We start from the raw sequence: 19,714 nt of genomic DNA, 5'->3' as shown, positions 1-19,714 counted from the left end.
TCCTGCAGTGCCAAAGTTAACAAAATACTAGGTATTAGGTGTCAAAAGGAGGTCGGATTCATGTGCACTGACTGTTGTAACAACATCGAGGGTTTATGTGACTATCTTAATTGAAAATTCTGGGAATCCCATATTACAACAAAATGTGAAGATTTGTGTAACTACAACTCTGTATGACAAGTAAGAATTATTTTTATGGTTTATTTGTAATAGGAAGGGTGGTGTTCTCAATACTAGAGAACTGGGGGAGGACAGATGTCTCCTCAACCATCCATAGTGACTTGGCATCTATTCAAGAACAGTTGTCCACACTGATCCTATGAGTGCTTTATGTCTAAACACTGATTCTACATTTCCTTTGCTATACAGTATCTTATTGAGATAATGGCCCTCATTTACTATTGCAAACCCGACATGTGTTGTCGGGTTGTGCGCCAGATTCTGGCACATTGCGCCAGATTCTGGCACATTGCGCCAGAAATTCTGTCTGCGCCAGAATTGTAAAAACCTAATTAACTCTCCCTTTTGCTAAGAAAACCTGCAAAGGGGGTGTGGCCATTATGAAAAGGGGGCGTGGTCACAAAAAAGGGGCATAATCCCGACATTTTCACAAAAACCCAACATATTTACTAAGGTTTCCACAGAAAATGTGGTGGATTTGAGCTGAGGAAAACCCTACAGATCAGAACATGTGTAAAAAAAGCAAAGTGTAGGGAAAGTAAAAAATGTAGGGAAACCTTAGTAAATATCATGGAAAATAAATTGTAGGGAATTAAAACCCACAAAGAAACCTACACAACACTCTTAGTAAATCAGGGCCACTGTGTTTATATGCAGTTAAACGCTCAGTAGGAAATATATTTTATTCTATTGTGTCTTGTTCCATAATTCTACTCTTACTCCCCTCCTACAGGTACCTCCAGGTTGTTCCTCTCCTCCACCAGCTGATATGGTGAGTAGAAACTAATAACCGAAACCTAAATAAAGGGCTATTTAGGTTTCAGCAAACAAATATTATTCTTTATATAAAAAGTAATGTAACTTTCTGATATAGTTTCTGTATTAAAGGGGTATTCCTATCCAAAGGATAGGGGATACGATGTATGATGTCAGGGGTCCCGCCGCTGGTGACTCCCACGATCTCGGTGCAGCCCCCGGCATTCTGTGCTGGGTGCTGCCTCCGAGAAGGGGACATGACGTCACGCCATGTCCCCTCCATTCATGTCTATGGGAGGGGGCGTGACATAGACAAGAATGGAGGGGGCATGGCGTGACGTCACTAGGGGGCATGGCCACTTGTTAATGTTCAGTAGAGTGAGAGTAGGGCACACTATAATGTGTGAATGGCGGGAAGAAAACTGAAATAAAAATACAGTACTTCCCTGTTTTACCCATATCTAGAGATGGAAACAAGAGGCCATCTTCCCATGAGAAATTCTATTAGTTGCGCAGATTGTTTAACTTTTAACGCATTCCGATTCATATGAATTTCTTTGTTTTCTAAACGTATCTGTTTCTTCCCTTTAATTGTAAGCCATACAAGTTCCTATGTTCCCATGCTGATTTTCTGTCCAAGCTTTAACTTGTAATGCTGCATTAATTTAAGTCCAAAAATGATACCCTACACCAGATAAAAGACCCTTTGCGTATATTTCAATCTCTATATTAAGTCTCTATATATTGACTGGGATGTAAACTGTTATGTATATACTAACATGTGCCCTCTCATGCAGAGGAGAAGAACAGCTCCCGGCCCATGCATCCAGCACATGGTAAGGAAAGAAGGGGTTAATAAATGCAGGGAAAGGTGGAGGGGCTGGCAAGGAAGGGGTGATGGAAATGAGCGGGACGTGGCTGCGTTTCTGTGTGAAGTTTTCCTTGGCTGCAAATGAGGAGAGAGTGACACAGCCAGTTCTAGAGAAGAAGATGGGAAGGAGGGGCGAGAGAAAGGAAAATATATCCACGCAAACAGTGATATACTCATCTTTGTGATATATACGCACACACATATGTATATTTATATACATTATACATCCTGGTAAAGTGCCTGACTTCACCTCAACATTACTATGTATTAGACAAATGAACATCAATAAAATGTTTGGGTACGCCTAGGCCAAGGCACAAATGACCCTACCTCTTCCGCTGTTATTTAATAAATCCTTGTCGTTTAAAAAAATTTTTTTTTGACATGTCACAGAAACCCAGAGACCCCCGTCGATCATTAGAACAAGTGGGGTGAAGTAGGGGGCTTTGCATTTTACTCTCTGACTGGCGATTTCTTTCCCGCTTCACTAGACTGGCTTCAGTATAAGTCTTTGGTGCCCGGCTAGTGCAATTGGACAGAGATTTCAGTGAGCCGGGGAGTGAAGCGCACAGCCATGTGCTTCTCCCCACTTGTTGAAAAGGCCTTTAAATGGGTCAATCAATTGCAGGTAGGGCGGCATGAACAATCGCTGGATCATTCCTGTAGCTCTTTAACTTTACCATTATTGGCCTCATATCCCCTGTTTAAACAGGGTGATGTGTGGTCCATAGCAATGATTTAAATGGGTGATAAAAATCAGATCAGCTGTCATCAGAGTGTTTTCTCATTCGTTGACTGAACTCTTGCCCTTTCACACCGGCCAATGATTGGAAACGAGCCTTCCTTAAAATTCAGTCGCCCAAAATACAAGATCTTTACTTTATTGCAACATTTTCATGTACAGTACTGACAGACAAGACCTAGTGCGTGTACATTTTACTGACAGGCAACAGCTGTTTTACGCCTTGCACTTCTTCTGGCCCAGTAGTTACATGAAAGTGTTGCAATAAAGTAAAGATTTTGTACTTTGGGTGAATGCCTCTTTATGCCGGCGTGTTATACTCCGTTATCTGTGCCAGTGCCAATGCATCTTGGCGTTGACAGGTCCTCTTTAAGTTTAGTACAAGATAATAAATGACATATTTCTACCATTTTGCTTTGTATAAACTGTGACATTGCCCAGGGTTTAACAAACCATGTAAATCTGATTTTACGTGTATATTAAGTAAATGGCAAAATGGTGTGTAAAACATTAATCCGGTTAAGGAGAATTCTTCCTGACTAGAACTAGTTGTTATTCGGGATCTTTTGGTTTAATTCTGCTTTTATGCTGTTGTTGCTCCGAAATAAACACCACAAACCACTTTTCTTATTAGAGTTTTGCAATCCTGTTCTGAATTAGAGGGAAACAAGGGGAGTGGCGATTCTGCTGAGAATTGTATAACCAATCTGCTATGGAAATAAGGAACAATGAGGGAGATTTATCAAAACCTGTGCAGAGGAAGAGTGGTGCAGTTGCCCATAGCAACCAATCAGATTGCTTCTTTCATTTTCCACAGGCCTCTTTAGAGGCCTGTGGAAAATGAAAGAAGCGATCTGATTGGTTGCTATGGGCAACTGCACCACTCTTCCTCTGCACGGGTTTTGATGAATCTCCCCCTATATGAGGGAGATTTATCAAAACCTGTGCAGAGGAAGAGTGGTGCAGTTGCCCATAGCAACCAATCAAATTGCTTCTTTCATTTTCCACAGACCTCTTTAGAGGCCTGTGGAAAATGAAAGAAGCAATCTGATTGGTTGCTATGGGCAACTGCACCACCCTTCCTCTGCACGGGTTTTGATAAATCTCCCCCAATATCATTGTATGTTACAGCAGACTGGGCAGCCTTTATATGCAGCCCTATCTTAGAACCTTAAAGGGGTATTCTAGGCAAAACCTTTATATATATATATATATATATATATATATATATATATATATATATATATATATCAACTGGCTCCGGAAAGTTAAACAGATTTGTAAATTACTTCTATTAAAAAATCTTAATCCTTCCAATAGTTATTAGCTTCTGAAGTTTTCTGTCTAACTGCTCAATGATGATGTCACATCCCAGGAGCTGTGCATGATAGGAGAATATCCCCATAGGAACTGCAAAGTTCCCAGGACGTGAGTCATCAGAGAGCAATTAGACAGAAAACAACAACTCAACTTCAGAAGCTAATAACTATTGGAAGGATTAAGATTTTTTAATAGAAGAAATTTACAAATCTGTTTAACTTTCCGGAGCCAGTTGATATATAAAAAAAAGTTTTGGCCTGGAATACCCCTTTAAATAGGTTTATAGAAAGTAAACCCAGTAAATGCACACTAGAGCCAATAGGGTCCATGCCTAGCATTACCTGCACTAGGTTTATAGTCTTTCTGAATCTGTGAGTGGGAGCAAGGACATTGGGGGAGATTTATCAAAATCTGTTCAGAAGAAATGTTTAGCAGTGGCCCATAGCAACCAATCAGATCGCTTCTTTCATTTTTTTAGTGGTCCTTTAAAAGGGGTATTCCAGGAATTTTTTTTATTTGACTATGCTACAGAGGCTGTAAAGTTAGTGTAGTTCATAATATAGTGTCTGTACCTGTGTGTGACAGTTTTCTCACAATTCTTATGGGATTTTCTCCCCAATATTTATTTGTAACAGCATACAAAATGACTGTTGTCTCAGATTTTTCCAAGGTTTCAATGCGGCCGAGACCTGACTCAATAGTCAGCTGATGACAGGGAGCCTGTCTGCTTCAATGGGTGGAGCAATCGCTTGGTGGGGGAGAGATCAATCTGCAACTAATGCAACAGCTGTAGGCACCCTGATTGAAAACCACAGGTCTTTTGAATGGATGCAGCTCATTTATGTTTCAATTGGTGGGGTGGCTGATGTATGGGAGGGAGGAAAATGGAATTATGGGATTTTTAGTCAAAAAAAGAAAAGTCAAACAGGAAATTCCAGTTCACAAAAAGCTAACCACAGTGTTATGGTAATCTCACAACATAGCCATTTAACCCCAAGACAAGCGCAGATACTTCCTAAGCATGTCTATTACTGCCTGTCAGGTACGTACTAAAATCACCTTATGGTGGACAACCCCTTTAAGGCTAAGTTTCTACTTGTTTTTTCCCAAAAAAATGCCAAAACGGCCCACATGGCGTTTTTTCCTTGAAAAAACGCTGCGGCCAGATGTTAGCTGTAAATCAAATTTTTTTTTTTTTATCCTTTTGGCGTTTGTTCACTCTTTTTTTTAGCTCCTTGGCGGTTTTGCAAAGTCGCAGCATGTTGAGCCTATGGCGTTTTTTCCCTGAAACACCAAGAAAAATGACAAGTGGGTTTTAACATTTTTGCAGGCGGTTTTCATTCTTTTTTGGACTTTGGCGATTCAAAAAAAATGATGGAGATACCTTTTTTAATAAAATTTCGTAGGGTACCATTAAAAAAAAAAACATACAGTAGTGATGGAAAAAATTGTATCTAACAAAATGTATCTTTTTTATAACAAAGTTTTTTTTACATTTTTAAAACAGGGATCAATTTATATGGGCGGGCAGGGACCTAAAAATGTAGCATGTGTGTGTGTTTTTCACTTTTTTTCTTTTTTTATTAAATTTTTTAGGTAGTACTAATACTCCCAATATGGAACACACTGTTCCATGATGGGAGCAATAGTACCTGTACTTCTGAAACCCGTTGCGATCGTCCTGCATAATGTATAGATGTGGCCACTCTTCTATGGTCCCCTGCACACCTATATACACCTGTTCATATTTCCCCCAGAGAGATGTGATTGGCCAAATGGTTCCAGCCAATCACAACTCTCTGCGGGAAATATGAATAGGTGTATATATACTGCAGTGAGTGATGTTCTATTCATATCACTGGCCGAAGTACAGAACAGAGATGTGAGCGCTGTATAGAGCAGCTCCGTATCTCTGCTATATTATGGATCATCGCATCGGGTGTCAGGATGGACACCCAGGGCGATCCGTCTATTAGTACAGGTACTACTACTACTCCCATCATGGAACGGTCTGTTCCCTGCTGGGAGTAGTAGTACTACCTAAAAAAAATTACAAATAGAGAGAAAAAAAGTGAAACACACACTTTATTAAAAATTTATTAAAATTTCGTTAAGAAATAAAAATTTTGTTAAATAAATATTTTCCATCACTACTGCATCCTTTTTTTTTTTTTTTTTTTTGTATCCAACAAATTTTGAAAAAAAACGGGGGCCAAAAATGCAATTTGCAATCATATGCAAAAAACACCAGAAAAAAATGCAAGAAAAAAAACGCCAAACACAGGAAAATGCTGTGGCATTTTTTTCTGGCTTTTTTTTGGGCCACAAAAGTAGAAACTTCGCCTAAAAAATTTAAGAAGCGATCTAATTGGTTTCTATGGGCAACTGCTAAACTTTTCTCCTGCACAGATTTTGATAAATCTTCCACAGTGTCCTTGTTGTTTGTACATCTATTAAATGGCCCCTTATTATGAAAAGTGCAGCAATAATGTATAAATTATAATAATCATACAATTCTAAGTATCAGGCCCTTTAACCCTTGTTCACATGTTTTATAGAAGAACTGGAAACAGATCTCAAAGAGAAAAAGTTTAAAAAGAGGAGATAAATAGACTAGATAGATAGATAGATAAATAGATAGATATGAGATAGATAGATAGATAGATAAGATATAGATAGATAATAGATAGATAGATATGAGATCTATAGATAGATAGATATATAGATAGATAGATTAAAGATAGATAATAGATAGATAGATAGAGATAGATATGAGATAGATAGATAGATAGATATGAGATAGATAGATAGAGATAGATATGAGATAGATAGATAATAGATAGATATGAGATAGATAGATAATAGATAGATATGAGATAGATAGATAGATAATAGATAGATATGAGTTAGATAGATAGATGATAGATAGATAGATAGATAGATTTGAGATAGATAGATAGATAGATAATAGATATATATGAGATAGATAGATAGATAGATGATAGATAGATTTGAGATAGATACTGTAGATAATAGATAGATATGAGATAGATAGATAGATAATAGATAGATATGAGATATATAGATAATAGATAAATATGAGATAGATAGATAGATAGATAAATAATAGATAGATGATAGATAGATATGAGATAGATAATAGATAGATATGACATAGATAGATAGATGATAGATAGATATGAGATAGATAGATTTGAGATAGATAGATAGATAATAGATAGATAGATATATATGAGAAAGATAGATAGATAATAGATAGATATGAGATAGATAGGAGATAGATATGAGATAGATATGAGATAGATAGATAGATAGATAGATAGATAGGAGATAGATATGAGATGGATAAATAGATATGAGATAGATAGATAGATAATAGATAGATAGATAGGAGATAGATAGATAGATAGATAGGAGATAGATAGACATGAGATGGATAGATAGATAGATAGATAGATAGGAGATAGATAGATAGATATGAGATAGATAGATAGATAGGAGATAGATAGATAGATAGATAGGAGATAGATATAGATAGATAGATAGATAGATAGATAGGAGATAGATAGATAGATAGAAGAAGATAGAAGAACAGCACATCCAATTTAAAAAAGATTATCCGTATGGGGGTGCACGCAGATCCTGGATCCTTGGTTAGAGGACCTTAAATAATTTAAACAGCAAAAAGAGATCTTGTCCACAGCACCAATTCCAAAAAAGTGAAAATTTTATTCCATAACAGGTGTCAAAACAGCAGCGACGTCGCTGCTGTTTTGACACCTGTTATGGAATAAAATTTTCACTTTTTTGGAATTGGTGCTGTGGACAAGATCTCTTTTTGCTAGATAGATAGATAGATAGATAGATAGATAGGAGATAGATAGAGATAGATAGATAGATAGATAGGAGATAGATAGAGATAGATAGATAGATAGATAGGAGATAGATAGAGATAGATAGATAGATAGATAGGAGATAGATAGATAGGAGATAGATAGATATGAGATGGATAGATAGATAGATAGATAGATAGATAGGAGATAGATAGATGGATAGATAGATAGATAGATAGATAGGAGATCTACCTACCTATAGATATATATGAGATAGATAGATAGATAGATAGATAGATAGATAGATAGATAGATAGATAGATACAGTATATAGGTAGGTAGGTATCTATCCTGTTACCCACTGACATCTGTACTATTATTTCTAGAAGGGAGAAGTGCTGATTTGCTGGAGAAAGATAAAGAACTATTTACTAGATAGATGTTGGGATTATATGGTGATATTTGCAGACATTCTATACGCTTGTGGTCATGGGATATGATTATGTTCCTATGTTCTTGTGTATTTCAGGGTTCCACCAAATCTCTCAATGTCAAACAAAGGAGCTCTCTACCAAGGTGAGGTAGATACTTATTCCGGCTATAGATATACACGATTCTATGTGTGCTGCCTGTCTGTAATATTACCAGAATATTAATGCAACCATATAACTATGTTATGAGGATCTTTTTGCTGTGGCCTCTGTGGGGGTCACTGTCTTCCTATTAATACCTATTTATTGGGATTAGTAACTCTATAGTATTTTCCTTAATGCAGGAGCTTTAGTCTGGACCAAGTGATCCAGCGCAGCTATGACCTGGACCTGACATATATCACTGAACGGATCATAAGTGTCTTCTTCCCCACCACCCTGGAGGAACAGCGATATCGAAGCAATCTGCGGGAGGTGGCAAGCATGCTGAGATCCAAACATGAGGACAAGTACTTGGTAAGGCCTTAAAGAGCATTTCCCATTAAAGGGAATGTGTCTTTTTTTTTCTTTTTACTGACTAGAGCCAGATACTGAAACATGTTCATTTTTTTCTAATCTATTTCTATTTCTTATTGTAATTTTAATTTTATTTTATGTACATTATTATGGTGGCAGCCATCTTGTGTGAGCTATTTTCACAGCATTTAGAGACATGCTTTACAGCAAGCCCCATTGACATAGACAGCAATAGACAGAAGCTCTCGCATTCACATGATGGGGAAATGTTACTGGGTATACTTAGAAGATGTCATTCCGCAAGGGGAGATCTGTGAGCTTCATCTATCTACTAGTGTCACCTTTCACTGTAATGCTGTACAGATCCCTCCTCCTTATCATTACATGCAGAACAAGATGGCAGAATGGAAATTGCAAGATGCATTTTTTTTTTTAAAGGGGTTATCCAGGGAAAAAACTTTTTTTTATATATCAACTGGCTCCAGAAAGTTAAACAGATTTGTAAATTACTTCTATTAAAAAAAATCTTAATCCTTTCAGTACTTATGAGCTTCTGAAGTTGAGGTTGTTCTTCTCTGTCTAAGTGCTCTCTGATGACACGTGTCTCGGAAACCGCCCAGTTTAGGAGAGGTTTGCTATGGGGATTTGCTTCTAAACTGGGCGGTTCCCGAGACACGTGTCATCAGAGAGCACTTAGACAGAAAAGAACAACCTTAACTTCAGAAGCTCATAAGTACTGAAAGGATTAAGATTTTTTTTTTAGTAAGTAATTTACAAATCTGTTTGACTTTCTGGAGCCAGTTAATTAATTATATATATATATATATATATATATATATATATATATATATATATATATATATATATGTAAAGTTTTTTCCTGGATAACCCCTTTAAATATAGAATAGATAGTATAAAGGAGAATTACTATATTATTAAACAGCTACAATTTCTATTATTTAACTTTTCCATCCTTGATTCAGATTTTTTTTATTTCTTTTTCAGTTTTTTAACCTGTCAAGGAAAAGACATGACATAAGAAAGCTCAACCCGAAGGTAAAAGTATTAAACATTAAGAGCTGACACCTCACATAAGCGATATTTGCATCTACTATAATAAAAGGTCACTATTGTGTTTCGCTTTAATGTATGTTACTTATATTCTTCTTCTTGTGCTTTTTTTGCACTCCACCCTTCATCCTAATCCCCCAACCTTACCACCACGTCCTCCCACCTAACACCACTACCACCCAGAAGCACATTCTTCCTGAGTACAATCTGCTTGTGAACCTAGTGGTAGCCGCTTTATTTTGACTTTATGCCAAACCGGCTCTTTGTGGTTGATCAGCCAGCCTTGTCTGTTACCTTGGCGTCACACCTTCTCCAGACATAGCACCTCTTGTCTTTTTTTCGCCTTTATTGCTTTTGCCTCTACCAATCCTTCTCCCTCCCAGAACTGGGATACCTGGAGCTGCAGCGGTTTATAGCAGGTATTCATTGTCATCTGACCATTACTCCTTTCCTTTTCTAGTTGTAGCTAGATTGTGACTTATCAGTCTCTTTTATTCCCTATATCAGTGGTCTTCAACCTGCGGACCTCCAGATGTTGCAAAACTACAACTCCCAGCATGCCCGGACAGCCAACGGCTGTCCGGGCATGCTGGGAGTTGTAGTTTTGCAACATCTGGAGGTCCGCAGGTTGAAGACCACTGCCCTATATAATATATAAATGACCTTCTTTATGTTGTCAGGTTCAGGAGTTTTTCTGGCCGGATTGCCATGCACCACCTCTTGATGTGATCTGCTCCATATGTAAAGCCATGGAGGCCTGGCTAAACGGTGACCCACAGCATGTGGTTGTCCTGCACTGCAAGGTATTGACTACGATGGTACAGAGGTTAAAGGGGTTATACAGGAAAAAAACTTTTTTTTTTTTACATATCAACTGGCTCCAGAAAGTTAAACAAATTTGTAAATTACTTCTATTAAAAAATCTTAATCCTTTCAGTACTTATGAGCTTCTGAAGTTAAGGTTGTTCTTTTCTGTCTAAGTGCTCTCTGATGACATGTGTCTCGGGAACCGCCCAATTTAGAAGCAAATCCCTATAGCAAACCTCTTCTAAACTGGGCGGTTCCCAAGATGCGTGTCATCAGAGAGCACTTAGACAGAAAAGAACAACCTTAAAGGGGTACCCCGGTGAAAACCTTTTTTCTTTTAAATCAACTGGTGGCAGAAAGTTAAACATATTTGTAAATTACTTCTATTAAAAAATCTTAATCCTTCCTGTACTTATTAACTGCTGAATACTAATAAGTATTTTGGAATGCTCTCTGATGACATCACGACCACAGTTCTCTCTGCTGCCGTTATTATAATAATAACACTTTATTTATTGTTGTGCTTAGTGGGATTTGAACCCAAGTCCCCAGCACTGCAAGGCAGCAGTGCTAACCACTGAGCCACCATGCTGCCCTTAGCCTACATCTGCTATGCATGGTTGCTAAAATGGACAGAGATGTCAGCAGAGAGCACTGTGTTCGTGATGTCATCAGTGTTCCAAAAAGAAAGGAATTTCCTCTGTAGCATTCAGCAGCTAATAAGTACTGGAAGGATTAAGATTTTTTAATAGAAGTAATTTACAAATATGTTTAACTTTCTGCCACCAGTTGATTTAAAAGAAAAAAGATTTTCACCGGAGTACCCCTTTAACTTCAGAAACTCAAAAGTAATGAAAGGATTAAGATTTTTTAATAAAAGTCATTTACAAATCTGTTTAACTTTCTGGAGCCAGTTGATATGTAAAAATATTTTTTTCCCTGGAATACCCCTTTAACCCTAGACTTTGCTTTGCAGTATTTCACCATGAATTGGTAATGTCCTTTTCTTTCTTTTCCCAGGGAAATCAGGGGAAGACTGGAGTGGTAATTGCATCCTACATGCATTATAGCAAGGTGTCTGCAAGGTATTCTTTGGTTATATCACTTGTTCGTAAATCTAAAATATTGTTTATGTGGAAGAATATGCATTGAAATAGATAGACAGACAATTAAACATAGAATAGATACATTTTAAGGGGTACTCCGGTGAAAACATTTTTTTTTAAACCAACTGGTGCCAGAAAGTTAAACAGATTTGTAAATGACTTCTATTAAAACAATCTTTACCCTTCCAGTACCTTTTAGCAGCTCTATGCTACAGAGGAAATTATTTTCTTTTTGAATTTCTTTTTTGTCTTGTCCACAGTGCTCTTTGCTGACACCTGATGCCCGTATCAGGAACTGTCCGGAGCAGGAGAAAATCCCCATTGCAAACCTATGTTTCTCTGGACAGTTCCTGACATGGACAGAGGTGTCAGAAGAGAGCACTGTGGACAAGGCAAAAAGAAAAGAACATTTCCTCTATAGCGTACAGCTGCTAAAAAGTGCTGAAAGGGTAAATATTTTTTAATAGAAGTAATTTACAGATCTGTTTAACTTTCAGGCACCAGTTGATAAAAAAAAAATAAAAAAGGACCATTGTATGTTGAGGCCATTGTAAGTTGAGGGATCACTGTACTTTTATATTTAAAGTAAAAAGTTTTCCTATATCCATATGAGCCCTATACAGATACAGAGATGGGTTTGATATTAGTCTTTTATATTGTTTTTAACCCCTTAAGGACCAAGGGGTTACATTTAAAAAATCATAACCCTTTCAATTTTGCACCTTAAAATCCATATGATGTTTTTATTTTTTTTTTTGCACCACCAATTCTACTTTGTAATAACATCAGTCATTTAACCCAAAAAATCTACAGCAAAATGGAAAAAAAAAAATCATTGTGTGTCAAAATTGACGAAAAAAAAATGTTTGTAAATTTTGGGGGCTTCCGTTTCTACGCAGTAAATTTTTCGGTAAAAATTACACATTATCTTTATTCTGTAAATCCGTATGATTAAAATGATACCCTACTTATATAGGTTTGATTTCGTCGTACTTCTGGAAAAAAATCATAACTACATGCACAAAAATTAATAAGTTTAAAATTGTCATCTTCTGACCCCTATAACTTTTAAATTTTTCCACGAACGGGGCAGTATGGGGGCTCACTTTATGTGCCGTGATCTGAAGTTTTTATTGGTACCATTTCAGTTTTGATCAGACCTTTTGATCGCTTTTTATTCATTTTCTTTTATGGTATAAAAAGTGACCAAAAATACGCTATTTTGGACTTTGGAATTTTTTCACGTGTACGCCTTTGACCGTGCAGTTTAATTAACAATATATTTTTATGGGTTCGGACATTTACGCACGCGGTAATACCACATATGTTTGTTTTATTTACACCGTTTTTTTATGGGAAAAGGGGGGTGATTCAGATTTTTATTAGGGAAGGGGTTAAATCACATTTATTAACTTTTTTTTAAAAACTTTTTTTATGCATTGTTATAGCCCCCTCTAGGGGCTATAACATTGCATATACCGATTGCAGGCACTGTTCAATGCATTTCCATAGGAATGCATTGATCAGTGTTTTCTGCGCTTGATTGCTCAAGCCTGGATTTCAGGCTTGGAGCAATCAAATGCCGATCGGACAGCCGGGAAGGAGGTAATACACCTCCCGCTGTCCTGTCAGCTGTTCGGGATACCGCGGCACTCCGCTGAGATAACCGGCAGTGTATTTTCCCGTTTTAGACACCGCAATCAAAGTTGATCGCGGCGTCTAAAATGGGAAAATACACTGCTTTGATTGCGGCGTCAAAAGGGTTAATACCGGTCATCAGCCCGATCGTCGATGTCCGGTATTAGTTACAGGTCAAAAGCGTGCTCAGCTTCTGAGCACGCTTCACAGATTGGGAGCCGGCCACGGACGTAAATATACATCCCCGGTCGTTAAGGGGTTAAAGACAATGGGCCTTGTTTACTATGGCTTTTCCATATAGATTTTGTAGGGTTTTTGTGTCGCATGTGCCCCAGAATTTCCAACAAAAAACCCTAAGAACCCTACTAACTCTTCTCTTTACTCAGAAAATCCTACAAAGGGGAGTGGCCACAGGTGTGTCTCCAAAAAAAAAAAAAATTTTCAAAGAAAAAAATAACTTACAAAAACACTTCACTTTTAGTAAATGAGGCCCAATATGATCATTCTTATACATTGGTAGGTTTTTATGCTGCTTTTTAAAGGGGTACTCCGTCCCTAGACATCTTATCCCCTATCCAAAGGACAGAGGATAAGATGTCTGATTGTGGGGGTCCCACCGCTGGGGACCTCCACAATCTCCCTGCTGCACCCGACACTCATTTAGAGCGCCGGGTACAGTGCCGGAGGCTCGTGACGTCACAGCCACGCATCGCCAGTCATCCGGCATGGAGCGAAGTTTGCCCTGTGCACTGGATGTCTGGGGTGCCGCAGTCGAGATCGCGGGGGTCCCCAGTGGCGGTACCCCGCAATCAGACATCTTATCCCCTATCCTTTGGATAGGGGATAAGATGTCTAGGGGCAGAGTACCCCTTTAAGGCCTTGTCACAACATAGCTATTGGGCTCTGGTCAAGGGTTTGACTAAGCAGTTGTTTCTCCTCATGTAGATGTAGACTTGCTTTTCTTCTTTATCTTGCTACAACAGCTAGCTTGTCCTATGGACAGATGATAATACAGTAATGCCTCTCTTTATTCTTGGTGGGATTTGCAGGCCCTGAAGCAGCAGAGCATCTCTCCACCATCCCATCGCCAGCACTGGTGACTGGTGTAATCCAGATGATTCACATTGGCTTCACCTGTCCATAGAACATTACCGCAGTTTGGGGATAAGGCAGATGTTTTTTGTTTTGTTTGTGGAAATGAGTTCTCATGTTGCTCTTGGATAACAGTGGTTTCCACTTGGCTACGTTCCCATCAATCCTGTTATGATCCTTAGTGTAGCGTCATGAGCAATGACCTTAGCAGAGACTACAGAGACCTTCAGTTTCTGAATGTTCTTCTGTTTTTGTGACTTCCTGGATAAACTGTCTTGTGCCGTATGAGTTATACTGGCAGGCTGGCTACTTACCTTTAAAGATACTTATCTCTCACGTCACCAGACTCTTTTCAACACAGTACAGTTTCCTTGTAGAAATTGTGTAATGATTATACTTTTATAGTAAGGTTTAACTGGGCAGGCTGTGAATTATGACTCTACCCTGTAATCTGACTGTAATGATAAATGATTTTTAATTAATCTAGTTAATATCATCCTACTAGTCAAACAACAGACACCATGGGACTATTAGACTGTCCACAGTGTTGGTGGATGACAATCTAATGTACAGTATATGGCCAGCCTAAAACTGTTTTATATGATTTCCATTGATGACTTTTCCCCAAAAAGGGCACTGTCATTAAAGGAGTAATCTTATGCAAAAAAAAGGTATGGGGCCCCCTGGGATCTCCTGTATGGAGCCCAGCTCTCCCCAGAAGTGGGGGCTGCCGTGCCCCCTCTATATATCTCTATGGAAGAGCCAAAGATGGCCAAAAGGCTCTCCCATAGAGATATATGGAGGGGGCATGGAGGTTCCAACTTGAGGCGGTGGTTGTGATGCACCCCGCCATCTAAAACTTATCCCTATCCTGGGGATAGGGGATAATTTTATTTATTTATTTATTTTTTGCACGGGAATACTCCTTTTAAAAAAAGGACATTTCAAGAGTTTTGATCAGTCGGTGTCTGATTGTTACATAGAGCCGGGAAAGTGTGTGCTGCTTCTTAGGATATACTATAAAGACACAGAAGTGCAGGGTCTCCTCTTCTGTGTGTAGTGTATGAAAAACACAATAGAGGTTCTCCATCCACCAGCTCAGGGACAACAGAAAACCACCAATATAGCCTGTAGAGCATCAGAAATCTGACCAAAAATGTCATATAAGTTACATAATGGCCAGAACTAATGCTGCTTCTTGTGTACACAGACATGACCGTTTATCCAATAAAGTCACCTAAAACGGCTGTTACACTTAAATGACTAAATGATAAATGTGAGGGACTGAAATAAATATATAATTTTACTATCTAGAGGGGACTCTATCAATCATCACAATCTCTTGACATATATCTAGTAAATTTGAGTAGCCGTATTAGTCCAGTGATGCAGATGCAAATCATAAAATGTTGCAGTATCTTGTAACACCTTTTTTATTGGACTAAAAGAATTTTGTAGAGACAAGCTTTCGGGATTCCTCCCTTTATCAAGTCCAAAGCAAATCTAAGCTCACAAGCAGAAGACACAGGTTACATCTCACAAATATGCAGGGGTTAAGACAATAGATGTGGAGAATTCACACTAAGATGGGCTATTTATATTTAGTCTATGTTCCTATAGCAGGACAATTTATGGCCCATCTTAGGCTGGGTTCACACTACGGTTTGTCATTACGGTTCCCGTATACGGCTGGGAGGAGGGGTGGGCGGGGCTTAATCGCGGCGCCCGCACTCAGCCGTATTCGGGAACCGTATTTAATGTATGTCTATGAGCCGACCGGAGTGAACCGCAGCCTCCGGTCGGCTGCTTTTTCGGCCGTATGGGGTTTCCCGACCGCAAGCAAAAACGTGGTCGACCACATTTTTGCTTGCGGTTGGGAAACCGCATACGGCCGAAAAAGCAGCCAACCGGAGGCTGCGGTTCCCCCCGGGAAACATCTATTGTCTTAACCCCTGCATATTTGTGAGATGTAACCTGTGTCTTTTGCTTGTGAGCTTAGATTTGCTTTGGACTTGATAAAGGGAGGAATCCCGAAAGCTTCTCTACAAAATTCTGTTAGTTCAATAAAAAAGGTGTTACAAGATACTGCAACATTTATTTATATATATATATATATATATATATATATATATATATATATATATAGCTTACATTACACAAGCCAATTGAACACCAGTGAAAGGAACTATTTTCTATCTGGTAATTGACCTTTGGGTTATTTCTATGAGATGTTTCAAGTTTCATCACAGTTAGTGATGGTCATAACTGTAACAAGTACTGTCTGTTCTCAGTTCACTAGTATTATTGTCAATTTGATTAATAGAACATATTAAAAAGTCACTTGTGGTTATCAGGGTAGGAATGAATGGCCTCCTATTGTCAAAGTCTCATCACTGGAAAGGAATCATATGCTGCGTATGAACATTCTGTGCTATTAGTCACATAATAATCACATTGCAAGTTGGACCTCTACAGAATCATGTAAACCCATCCCTGAAAGCGCTTAGAGTTCAAAGACCCTGTTTACTTTTAAAGTGTACCCGTCAGATCCAACAAAAAAGAAAAAATTTTTTAAATATATCATTCAGTACCTAATCCTGACCATGTACATCTAATTTTTATATGTCTAGCACCTTTATTTATTTTTTTATTACACTTTTAATTTAGCTCACTAGTCTGATTTCCTCTCAAAGGGAGGGGGCGTGGCCTCACTGTCAGGTCTCCGCCCCCTCCCTCAGTATGCTGTCTGCTCACATCTCCCTTAGCATTAGCAAAACTACAACTCCCAGCTTGTCCTCACTGACAGAAGCGGGACACAAGCTGACAGTGGGAGGATTTTTCCTCCAGCTGTGAGCCCTGCCCTCACAGCTGTCAATCAACGGAGTGTGTCCATGACGCATGGACACAGCAGGACTAGTATGTGTCCAAGCAGGCAGAGGGTGGGGGCAGTTGTTTGACTGTTTTTTTCAGTATGAAATTTTGATTTTTTTTTGTATCTGACAGTGCCCATTTAATCCCTTCTATATTATGGGAAACCTTACTGTGTATGTGTAAAATATGTAGAGATAGATAGATATCCTATTGCATGCTGTAAACCAGGGGTTGGCAATTTTTGCCCTTCAGCTATAACATTTCCAAAATGCCTTGCCAGCAGCTAGAAGATATAGGTTGCACATAGAGTCAGCAAAAACACCAGATGCCAAGTAAATGAACAATTTCATAACCTAACGGATTGTATTTCTTTTCTATTTCTATTTCCATGATGTTGCAGTCTGTATCCATTCTGTCCCTTATGAATTGTTTCCACTTTTCCTGCTTTGTCCTATCTCTCCCTTCTTCCCTTAGCTGTCAGTCACATGCATTGTTTCCGCTCCATGTTTGCAGTGTGGATCAAGCGCTCAGCACTTTGGCCATGAGAAAGTTCTGTGAAGATAAGGTCTCTTCGTCACTTCATCCATCCCAGCGCAGGTCAGTGCAGAAAACCTGGTAACGTCAATGACCGCAGCATTAGTCACGACTCGCACACAATGCCAAAACACTTCAGAATGTTTTCTTACCATGCAGTTGGGAAATCAGGAGCTTTTCCTGTTCTAGAAAAGAAATATTCACTTGCCCTGTGTCCTGTTATCTGAAGCAGCAGAATGGTTTTCATCGGACCGGTTTCCTGTGATACAGATTGGCAGAATAAGGCTTGTTTCCTTACAGGAATGACAAGGAAACTGCTAGGAAAGTCAGATGGCATAATATTCATCTGATCTGCTGGCAGTTCTCGCAGAGGTGAACAATGGAAGACTTCTAGCGGGAGCTGCAGGATAAAGAATCGGCGCTGGCGCGAATGACCACAGGTTTTGGAAAACGGTTTATTCTGAACAGATGCAACGCGTTTCACGCGTTGCATCTGTTCAGAATAAACCGTTTTCCTTACATGTGGTCATTCCAGCCAGCGTCGATTCTTTAGGTACAAGAAAAGGCTTCAGTATAGGGTGCAGGAGTACATCGGCGCTGAACGGATCCAGGACACAGCAGGTAAGAAGGTAAAATCCAATTTATTTGATGCAACGTGTTTCCCTGCACAAGCGCAGATTCATCAGGCATGAATGCCTGATGAATCTGCGCTTGTGCAGGGAAACGCGTTGCATAAAATAAATTGGATTTTACCTTCTTACCTGCTGTGTCCTGGGTCCGTTCAGCGCCGATGTACTCCTGCACCCTATACTGAAGCCTTTTCTTGTACCTATACTTGTGGAATCCACACCAGGAGGGCCGCAGACGGACCATTGTATCCAAGCTATTTCCATTGTTGTGTATGAGGCTGCACAATCACCCAGGGTGAGCAGTTTAAAATTAGCTTTTACTCTCCCCTCCCCCCATCTCCGGTGGTATTACCCTATGGAGCGCCTTCTCTCCTGTTTTTAGAGCGTCGATTCTTTATCCTGCAACTCCCGCTAGAAGTCTTCCATTGTTCACCTCTGCGAGAACTGCCAGCAGATCAGATGAATATTATGCCATCTGACTTTACTAGCTGTTTCCAGCCAACGCCGATTCTTCATTTATTTTATTTTATTTATTTTTTAGCTTTAATAAAATATTATGATTGTTACTTATTTCTATTAATGCAGTTTGGCTGCAGAATGTACATGTATTCATTACAGTGGATTTATCTCATTTTAGTGTAGGAGGGGTGAAGTCTGTGGCAATTTTGTGGCAACCGAACACTTGATGTTCTTACTGCAAATTTATTGTGAGGGTCCATGTACACGACGAAAATTCTGCTCTGATTTATTTAATGGGATTCTGATGCTCTGTGCACATGACATATTTCCATTGTGGAAATCCATGATTCACAAAATTCACTAAATTATGTGATGTGCATGATCCCTAAAGCATACCTCTTAACCGTCCCAGATCCGGCGGGACATCCCAAACGGCCCCACATGTCCAGCATTTATATGTAAATGCCTCTTATGAGGCATCTACAGTTAAATGTGGAGCTCGGTGGGAAGTTTGACAGGGTGGAGATCCATTGGCTCCTCACCCTGCCAATCACTCTTGTGCCCGCTGTCTTCATTTAGCCAGTAAAGACAAGAGGCGGGGCCAAGCTCTTCCTCTGCACTCCAGCGGCTCCGGCACATGAGTGACGTCATCATATGCCAGACAGCAGACGAAAAGAAAGGTAGAGGACGTGCTGAGGGAGCCTGACGTGAAAAAGACAGAAGAGCCGCAGGGGGTAAGTATGCTGGAGTGAGTGGGGAGGGGATGGGGGTTTCTGCTGCCGCTGCCTACTATGGGAGTCACTGCTTAATATAGGGATACTGCTGCTTAGTATGGGG

The 19,714-nt window shown here is 39.2% G+C and overlaps 1 protein-coding gene across 7 annotated transcripts in view; it reads left to right on the top strand.

Moving 5' to 3' along the window:
* Window positions 1-19,714, top strand: part of TNS2 (tensin 2) — a 181,570-nt gene that overhangs the window by 105,447 nt on the left and 56,409 nt on the right. For 5 of the 7 annotated variants that reach the window (XM_056555323.1, XM_056555327.1, XM_056555328.1 and 2 more), the window contains exons 4-11: window positions 914-952; window positions 1,734-1,772; window positions 8,253-8,299; window positions 8,499-8,670; window positions 9,676-9,726; window positions 10,422-10,544; window positions 11,569-11,633; window positions 17,730-17,852. In XM_056555323.1, the coding sequence (XP_056411298.1) occupies window positions 914-952; window positions 1,734-1,772; window positions 8,253-8,299; window positions 8,499-8,670; window positions 9,676-9,726; window positions 10,422-10,544; window positions 11,569-11,633; window positions 17,730-17,852 (659 nt within the window). The other 2 variants (XM_056555326.1, XM_056555329.1) reach the window with 2 other exon arrangements.

The sequence above is a fragment of the Hyla sarda genome, chromosome 2 (genome assembly GCF_029499605.1).
Source record: "Hyla sarda isolate aHylSar1 chromosome 2, aHylSar1.hap1, whole genome shotgun sequence".
Lineage (NCBI taxonomy): Eukaryota > Metazoa > Chordata > Amphibia > Anura > Hylidae > Hyla > Hyla sarda.
Note: the sequence above shows the minus strand (reverse complement) of the source record. Positions and strands in the feature narration are given on the sequence as shown.